This window comes from Rhinatrema bivittatum, chromosome 2 (assembly GCF_901001135.1).
Source record: "Rhinatrema bivittatum chromosome 2, aRhiBiv1.1, whole genome shotgun sequence".
Classification (NCBI taxonomy): domain Eukaryota; kingdom Metazoa; phylum Chordata; class Amphibia; order Gymnophiona; family Rhinatrematidae; genus Rhinatrema; species Rhinatrema bivittatum.
Window position 1 is genome coordinate 252,718,844 of NC_042616.1, and position 9,102 is coordinate 252,727,945.

Below are 9,102 nucleotides of genomic sequence, written 5' to 3' on the forward strand. Positions count from 1 at the left end.
CTCCTAAGTCCCAGCGGCCGGGTTCCTACGGGCTCCTCCTGGGAGAATCACGAGTCTCCAGGGTGAAGTCTTCTTTCATCATCTACATCTTCAGGCCTTGCCCACCGACAGTAGAGACCTAAAAGGACTGAACCCCTTTTGGGGTAGCGCTAACTCTACCTCGGAACAGGGGTACACTTCCAGGATCATAACACGAGACATTTTGCTGTGATTAGTAGGTGATCTGTTTGGGCGAGAGGCAACAGGGAAGTGAATAAAATTTATATACTAGGCAGGTAAATAATAACCCTTTTGGAGGTGAGGCTGGAGTGCAGTCCAATAAGAGAAAGCAGAGGCTCCAAGTCTTTTTGTGCCCACCCACAAATAATATAACAGTAAGCACTGAAGACAAATAGCCTCTTTTATCAGTGTAGATATTTGGGCAAACCTGATATTTAGTTGCTGTTTGCCAAATGGAAGCCCAAAGGGGCAGATGTGAATCAAATCCGTTGTTAATTTATCCATGATCATCCCTGATTTTTTTTTTCTTTTCAGTTTTTGACTGCAATTGCCATAATCCCAACCGTGGACAGGTACTTGGACTTTGAGCAGGGGCCTTGCTGGATATCCATAGTCATGAGTTTTCAGTCCACCTCTTGTTTTAATGTTGAAGAAAGCCTAACAGATTTTAAAAGCTTTGCTCGCACAAAAATGGCCCCATACACATGTATGTGGGCCGAGCGCAAGCATCGCAATTTTTAAGAAGTCGGGAAGTACGCGCCTAGATATCTGCACACGCAACAAGAATAAAGAAGCTTACATGTGCAACCCCCAATTTTGCAAGGCTGAACATGGCAACATGCGCCATGTTACCTGTGTATCCTTACTACTTGTCCTGACGAGGGGCCAGAGGGATCTTGAACACGGGGGGGGGGAGTCTCAAACTCTATATATCTCCCACCGTAAGGGGGCATTTTCAACTAAGGGTGGGTTTTCAGGGGGGGGGGTGTTAGAAGAGTCACAGACCCTTGCGCCCTAGGCAGACCAATGTAACACCACCCCCCAAAACCCACCCTGAGTTGAAAGTGCCTCTCTTACAGTGAAAGATAATCAGAGTGTCAAATTGCTTCTCTGGTCGGTAAGTGTGTAAAGGCTCCACACATAATAGGGATATTTTAAATGAAAACACGTGTACTTGCATGCACGATCTAAAATTAAGCGTATTTTTCTTTGTGGTGCCCAATATGTGCATTTATGGGCGCACGCGTGCTCCGTTTAAAATTCCCCTGTAAGTGTCCCATACTGCTTCTTCACAGTGTAACTCTAATACCCTAGCTCATAAACCCAGTAACAAATATGCGACCACTTACTGGCATCAGGGCATGCGTTTGTTTTTCCTATTGATAAAAACAGCCATTCTCCCCCAGGGACCAGATTCTGCACCTAAAGCGATTTCCCGGCTGGAGGGCACTGCAAAAGCAGCAGAGACGCTTGGGATTTTCTTGTTTACAGTTTGTAGCCTATGAGGGCATGCATACACACAGTTTCATTAAGGTAGGGGTGGATTAGCTCTTTGCCTGCAAGTCACTTGTTTTGTTTTTTTTGTCAGCTAGGTGTGGCTCACCAAGATAAGACTTGCATTGTGTCTCAGAGGGCAGCTAACAGGAGCCTGAACTGTGTTACTCACCACCTTACCTGCATGTGGAGGGAATGATGATCAATAAGAAAGGACTTCAGATGCACTGTAAAAGCAGGGGGTGCTCCCACCCAGTCCTCCACTGCATGCCAATCCCTTTTCATGCATGTTCATTGTGCATTCCCTGAAAACCCGACTGGCCGGGTGTATCCTGAGGACTGGGTTGAGGAGCACTTCTGTGTAAACTGTAGTACATCACTAGTTCTCTTGCCCTCCTCTTCCCAAGTGATCAGAATCATGGTACCTGCTGGTTCTCCTGCTACCTGCCCATCAGAAGTCTTGTCCTGCACTGGAATAATTTAAGGGTAGTGCCTAACGTTTTCATCTGCACTAGTGTATTGGCTGTTTAGATTTCTTTGCTATTAGTGATATCGCTTTATAGTGGTATTTGAATAATAAAAAAAAAAAGTAAAAACATGCAGGTAAGGCTTGGTTAGACACATTTTTATTCCTATCAGCTGGTAGAAAAGGTAGTTTTCCTTGTGTCATATACACAAGTTGGGGACACTTCTTGTGTTTCATGTGCATTACTTGGAAAGATCTTTCTCTGCTATTTTTGTGTAGATTTCCCATTCAGTGCTGGACAGTGTTTTATAAAATCCGGAATTGTGGGGATTTATTCAGTGTTTGCTCCCTTTGCTTAAAAGTGCATGGCTTATGCTTGAGGAGGCTCCTGGGGGGGGGGGGGGGGGGGGTTAAATTATTTCATGAGAACAAAATATCTCAACCAATGGAGCAAAACTGGCGAGAGTTCCTCATTAAGAAATTGCTGGCAGAGCGTAAGCAGAGGGGTAGCATATCACTGTTAAAGAGCTCCGCTAGAAGGGAGGTCCACGTGCATAAAGCAATCAAAAACAATATTCTTGTGTGACATGTACCAGTCAGCTTCAAAGTCATAGCTTTGCAACCTATCACTATCTGCTTTCTAATTGGGCTCTCAATGCTGCTCTTTCCGTACAGGAAAACTGTATGGAAGAGAATGACATTAACCTCTGCAGCGCCGAGCCAGAGTCATGAACATTTTAGAATATGTTAACTTCGGTACTCATATAAACGGTGAAGAAGTAAGTAATCTTGGCTACATTTCAATGAATTATTAAAGGACTGCAAAGGTATGCTCCTTGAATGCCTTTCTATTGCTGTTCTAATTGCCCATCCATACCAAAACTTGTCAAATTCTTTGACTAGCCAAGTTTGGTCTTCTCCTTTCTGCTCTGTTGCATCGAATTAGTGACCCCTAAATAACCAAAAGCCATGAGGGTTTTTATATTAGAAGATAAGGGGGTGGGTTTGGGCTATAAGAATCCCCCTTGAGTAGCCTCCCTCTTCCCCGCAGGAAACCTTTGGTATAATACCCTGGCACATTTGCTAGCAGCCTTCACAAAGCTTCAGTCCTACATCGTTCTACACAAGAAGGTCTCTAGTGTCTTACAACTTGGTTGTACTCATTAAAATGTCCTGAACCACCTCTAAGTGTATGACCATCACACCTATCCTTAGAAAATCATACTGACACTCTTTCACTGTGAGGCGTTCTATTTCCTACAGCCTTGAGACAATACAATTGCGCTCTTCTTCAATCATGTGCATGAAAGGCTGACATTATGAAAACACAGCAACTGTATCTGTCCTGTAAACACTCACTAATATCCCAATGCAATAAGATAAGAGTAAAAAAAAAAAACCTACGTTGAACTTCAGCGCATGTTTTCTTTACATGCACGCAAAAAAAAACAAAAAAAAAAAATGAACTCACTCCCGATGTGGTCAGCTAATGGTATTCTATTGCATGGAGGGTTAAAAATAAAGAGCACTAACCTGAAAATGCTTAGCACACATACAATATGCTGTGCAGAAACTGCGTCTTTTGCCTGAAAACTCAAAATGTGTGCATAGGACTTCTCCCACAACACACCACGAGCTCCAGACTCGGCCTCATTCACTAGCAGTATGAAGCTGACCAGGAATATAAATCTCCAGCATTTGAGAAAACATGAGTTCAGCCTATGCACCTCTCTGCACTGAGGCGTAATAGGCAAAGCCTTGATTCTCCTGGGATTTGCATAGAGGAGCACCAATTTATGCATGCATGCATACTACTATTTTGTGCGCCAGACTCCTTGATAAATCAGGAGTAAAGCTGTACACACAATTTGCACACAACCCTGCGTTAACATGTATGTAGGCTGGAGCGCACGTTATTACATCGGCCTCGAAATGACATGCCACAGAACCTTGGCTCTCAGTTTTTCCTCTGGATAATAAATAAATGCATTCTGACAGTTTCTGCCAAACTGGGCTCACGGTGCGGGCAGCGCATGCATTCCAACTCCTCAGCTCTTAAAGGCTGCACAAGCTCTTTGCATTCTCCGCAGCATTTATTGCTTCTCCTGCATCAAGTGAAGCCCCACCTGGTACACTAAAAAGTATCTACTGGTATAGTTTTAAACAACTAAGGCACCTCAGTATAGTACATAATAGGGGGAAATTTGCAATAAAGCATACACATACTTTTCAGCCCACACAAAAAGCTATTCTGATTTTCAAATCTACTCGCATCGTTTTGTGTCTGAAATTTGGCTGGTTATGCAGATTAAAAGTACACACGTACATTAAGTCATTTCCAATGGGTACATAAATTACATACATTGACAAGGTGCACAATTTTCTCCACCAGTCAAGTTACAGCCCCTGAAACATCTCTTTTTATTGAAGCCAGAAGTGCATGCATACTTTTAGCTGGCTGAAAGTCCCCGTAGAAGGATTCAGCCACTCTACCCGAATAAGGCCTGATTTCATCTGTGTAGTCCCTGACCAGGCCTTTGAAAAAATTACCAATCTGTGTGCATGGTTCTAAAACACACTGTCAATCTTCATGCCCCCTAGTCAGGCAGTGGAGGTAAAAATGGTATCAGAATCCAAAAAGCCATGGACAAACACTAAAGGATTCTTAGCAGCAAGAAAGCAAGGGTAAAGTTTAGGGGTAAGGAAAATGGGCCATAAGTTTTGCTTTTTCAATACATGTAACATCATAATTTGCAAGTTGTCAATGATCATTCATAGTGCATTCAATAATAAGGCAGCAGTCCTATAAGGTAGGATAGGTTTCCATAAACCACTCCAGTAGGATTTTTTGTTGCTGCCATTTAATATAATAGTCTGAATTTTCTGGGACCTTTAGCAGATGCTAAAAAAAAAAAAAAAAAATCCACTGGAAAGCTCAGATTTGCAACTGCAGCTTGATTCCATGGGAAAACAAATACAGGCCCCTGAAACTGCATCGTGCCCCCTCCCTCTTCATTTTTTCACACTGGCGAGCCATTGCTTTTTCTCACTTCCAGGATTTACTGTGAGATACGCACTTTCGCCCTCGAACTGTTGTGACGAAACTGGGGCTGCTGGCTGACACACAAAAAGCGCCCAGTCCAGCAGCAAGAATGTAACGTTTGCATTTACGTACGCCGCCGTTCCAAAAGCAGCTCAGGGCAGAAATTACCAACAGCTTAGAACAATGAGCAAGGAGGATGTATGCGAGGTGTTACCTTGAACAGAAAAAAAAAAACGCCACCCCCGGGCACACCACATGCGGTTTCCGGAGCACCGTGCACAACAGCACAGCATTTCCTGAGAGACCCAAGACCGAGCCATCCTGTTTACAACTTTCACAGGCGGCCCTGCAGGTTGCATTTCACCTCAGCCTGCAGCATTTTCCCACACTCTACAACATGCTCAAGTGAAGCAAACACCCCCCCTGCAGCACCCCATGCCCACATCATCACCCTAAAGCAGCTGGGTCCTTGCCCTTTTTTTTTTTGTGCCTTTTAATCGCCGGACCGAGAACCAGGGTAACTGCGCGATTTAAGCAGCGGTCTCCCTACGATCAGTCGTTTTCCGTGCTCGCTAGCCCAGACTGGGTGTTCTACAACGTAAATTATCTGCACAGCAAATGCAACTTTTCGGGTAGTTTTCTACATGGTGTATTTTAATGCTGCACACATCACATTAGCACTTGGCCACATCTGGACTGTGCAATTTAATATCAATAGTAACAAAGGCTTAATGACTCCAGCCAACTTTTCCCCTATAAAAAATCTGACTTTTGAACATAAGTTTTCAGAAACTGCGACCTAGTATCGCCTAAGATGTCAACCGTAAACATGCTCCCTTGTAATTGTTTTTGGTTTTAGACTTCTAGCTGATGAAATGGTTGTAGAAATGTGACCGTTGCAGTAGGATTTTAAAATCAGACCTATTGGAAAAAAAAAATCGCTCAAAACAATCTCACCAGAGAGAGCTTTCAGCTTATTCCTTCACTAGCAGCTGGGGACTAAGTATAGCTCTGGGGCACAGGACTTTCCGAGACTTTAGCAGGCTCGCTTGGTGGCTGCAGCGCCCCCTCACTTGTTTCCTCCCAAGGATCAACTGTCAAGTGATTCAGAAAACTTCTATCCCGAAGCGAGTTACTCAATAAACTTCTATTGCCCACTTCCCCCCACCCCTCCATCCATAGAAAAGAAGGCAAAACACAACGCCGGCCAAAATAAACAAGGGAAGAGCGAGAAGGAATTCTGGAACCTGAAACTTACCCGGGTTCCAGTCCGACGGCAGAGGAGAGAAGGTGCCGGCTGTCAAACTCCACCAGAAAAAGGGTAGCCAGAGACGCTTGGTTAGCTCTGCGCTCATTCTTACAATCCTCTCGTTCTCATAAATAAAAATAAAAATGTATCGGTCCGTTGCATGTAGGAAAGAGCGGGAGGAAGTAGGGGGGCTTCTGTGCAGAAAGCAGCTTTTCTAAACGCGGCTCTTTTTTTCCCCCCTCTCCGGGGAGAGCGCTAGCAGCCGCGCATTCCGACGGGCACCATGGGCGGACTGAGCAGCGAGAGCTCCCTCTGACTCACTCGACTTAACTTCAGCACTGCGGGCTAAACAGGAAATCTTCAACTTTGCAAACAGCTGGGCAGGACCTTTCTCTCTCTCTCTCCCTCTCAGTTCTTTCTGGTTGTTTTTTTTTTTTTTTTTTTTTTAAAGAAAACCTCACCCACTTCCTGCCAAGCATCTCTGGAAATCCTACCCTTTTTCTACAAAGTGCTGCACTGACACGGAATGACATGCCTGCACAGCTCAGGGTGAGCTTTAATTCAGCGTGGGGGCTCCAAATGTAAGCGATGCGCAGGAGATTTAACTTTCTTATAAACTGATAATGCTGCGCCATGTGGGTAAGACTAGTCAAACAGCCACACCGGCTGCCCGGCCGAAATCATGCTTTATTTTAGTTATGATGACAGGAGGATCGTTTGCGTTTTTCAAGCTTAGGGAGGATATTTGGATATTCCTTTATTCACTTAAACAGTTTTTCATGTTCCAGGCATGCCTGATCAGATACAGAGAAGACAGACATGCCTGAAACTGACACCTCCTAATTTATTTTCCTCCCTCCTATCAATTGCCATTAAAGCGTCAGAGATAAGGGCAGATAAACAAAATATCTTGGGCTGACTGAGGAGTCATAATTTGGTAAGAAAAAATTTATGAGCTGTTGTTAGAACCTATGTATGTATAATGTAACCCCTCCTTAAGGTACAAGTCGAGTACAGAGGGGGACATAAAGTTATTTGTAAGTTCTTTGGGGCAGGGACCCTGGCTAGCTTTTCCTTCTCCTCCCATCCCAAAGTGTAGGTCCTTCGGACTAGGGATAGAAAGGAGTCCTCTCCTGTCCCAGTACGGGATGACTAGCAAGCTCTGCTGGAGTTTCCTCTTTCTGCCGTGCCTTGTGTATTGTGTGCTAAACAAATCACACTTGGACCATGCAGGCAGTGTCCAAAATAATGCTTTACTGATAAAGTTTCATTGAATGACACAATTAAATATGGTAAATCACACCACATTCTCTGCAATTTCTCTCTTAATCTTTTCTCCTCTATCTGTGCATTACTCTTTATTAGGCCAGGAATCCATCCACACTTCTGGATTAGATTGTGCAGTGGTCACACTGGGCCAGGTACTGGATAGTTAGGAAACCCCTCCCAATGGCACAAAAAACTATCTTGGCACAGAGCTATTCCTCATAAAACATCAAATAAAACCAAGAAATATAAAAAATAATAGTAAAACCATACTTTAAAAAAGAACAAATATTTAAAAACAGCTGATGAATAAAATATCCAATAAATAAACTTACATTTAAAAAAAAAAAATTATGTTAATTTTTTTTTTTTTTTGGTAATTCAGTGACACATCAAAAAACCCAATAATTAAAATTAGTACGGATAAAAAAAATATCCCATACTCTCCATACCTAGAAATGTTTGATTTCCAGTCATCCTAAGATTGTCGAGAATTAGCAAGAGGTGTACAAACTTTTGCCTTCCTCACCACATACACATAAACAAGCTCCCTCTCTTTATCTCTCTCTCAAGAAGATTTTTTCCCATTCCCTCTCTCTAAGACACATAAGCAGGCTCCTCCTCTCTCTCTTTCACACACAAACACACAAAAGCAGGTTCCTTCTCACATACACACACAACCTCATTTTTTCTTCAGCCATCGCCAGCCTCTCTCATTTTTTTTTTGGTTGCCGCCGGCCTGGCTTCCAACAATGACCTGCAGCCTGTAGCCTCTCTGTTTCTTCTTTGGCTACCGCCAGCCTGGGCTCCGATGGCCGCCTGCAGCCTCTCTGTTTCTTCTTTGTTCACCATGGGTCTGGGCTTAGATGGCAGCCTGCAGCTTCTTTGTTATTTCTTTAGACACCGGCGATCTGGGCTCTAGCGGTGACCTGCCACCTCTCTTCTCCAGTTTTGGAGCCACTGAACAGGATCCAGCAGTGGCTCTTCTCAGCCATTCACCAAGCCACAATAGAGGTCACACACTACCTCCTATTAACATGTGACCACTTTGACCACCCAATCCCCCGATAGGCCAATATGTCCCTGACTGTACTGCTCTGAGCAGAGGTAAGTCCAGGCAGCTACCCATTTGCCTAAGTATCTCCTATGCTCTGAGGATAAGCAGGATGGACATTCTCACACTTTGGGGCCGATGCAATATGGTACGCTGAGCCGAGCGTACTCTTAATCTGTAGTCGGACGTGGGTAGAATAGGCGCTAATCAATCCCGTGATGCAATAAGGGGATTAGCGCATATTCAACGCGCGTCCAACGCGGAGTGAATCTAATAGCGAATGCATGTGAATGAGGCTATTAGGCATTGACTCCCGATGCAAAAAAAAAAAATGTGCGTCTTAGACGCACACTTAACTGTGATCTATTAATGCCTGCCTGCTGTGCGCATCAAAAAAAGTACAGGCCCTTGCTTCAGCTACACTGCCCGGTGAAGAGAAGAGCTTCGCTGTATCGCGGAAAAGGACCAAGCCGAGAGGAGGGCCTGCCTTTATCGTGCTGCGGTGTCGCGGGTCTTTGTCATCGGCGCTG

The 9,102-nt window shown here is 44.2% G+C and overlaps 1 protein-coding gene across 1 annotated transcript in view; it reads right to left on the bottom strand.

Annotated features, from left to right (window-relative positions):
- The window catches only part of TGFBR2 (transforming growth factor beta receptor 2), a 176,949-nt gene extending 170,305 nt beyond the window's left edge, over positions 1 to 6,644 (bottom strand). Inside the window, exon 1 of the mRNA XM_029589418.1 lies at positions 6,262 to 6,644. Within this exon, the coding sequence (XP_029445278.1) occupies positions 6,262 to 6,358 (97 nt within the window). The 5' untranslated portion in view covers positions 6,359 to 6,644. The remainder of the gene's footprint in view (positions 1 to 6,261) is intronic.
- Between the last annotated feature and the right edge of the window lie 2,458 nt (positions 6,645 to 9,102).